General features: G+C 60.0%; 1 protein-coding gene across 1 annotated transcript in view; it reads left to right on the plus strand.

Annotated features, from left to right (window-relative positions):
* LOC119591728 overlaps window positions 1-270 on the plus strand; it is a 21,050-nt gene that overhangs the window by 7,367 nt on the left and 13,413 nt on the right. Inside the window, 1 exon segment of the mRNA XM_037940477.1 lies at window positions 49-254. Coding sequence (XP_037796405.1) covers window positions 49-254 — 206 coding nt within the window.

A 270-nucleotide genomic window follows, 5' to 3' on the forward strand; every position in this document is an offset into this window, starting at 1 on the left:
TCACCACCACAATCCCCCCGACTAATCCTCCCCTTTTCTCCCCAACAGATTAGGTCTTATGAGCCAAATGACAGCGCTAGCGGCTCGGCACCCTTTGCTCTCCCTGTACCCAGACCTGGCGAACGTGCCCCCTACCTCACACATGTCACCTCTGGCGGGTATGGGCGTGCCCCTGCCCACAAAGACCCCTTGGTACCCGCCGTGGGCATTGCCACCCCTCGCTGCCCTCGCCTCCGTCAGGGAAAAGGAAGCAGGTAGGTTGGTTATTTC

Source organism: Penaeus monodon, chromosome 29 (assembly GCF_015228065.2).
Source record: "Penaeus monodon isolate SGIC_2016 chromosome 29, NSTDA_Pmon_1, whole genome shotgun sequence".
In the NCBI taxonomy this organism is placed as follows: domain Eukaryota; kingdom Metazoa; phylum Arthropoda; class Malacostraca; order Decapoda; family Penaeidae; genus Penaeus; species Penaeus monodon.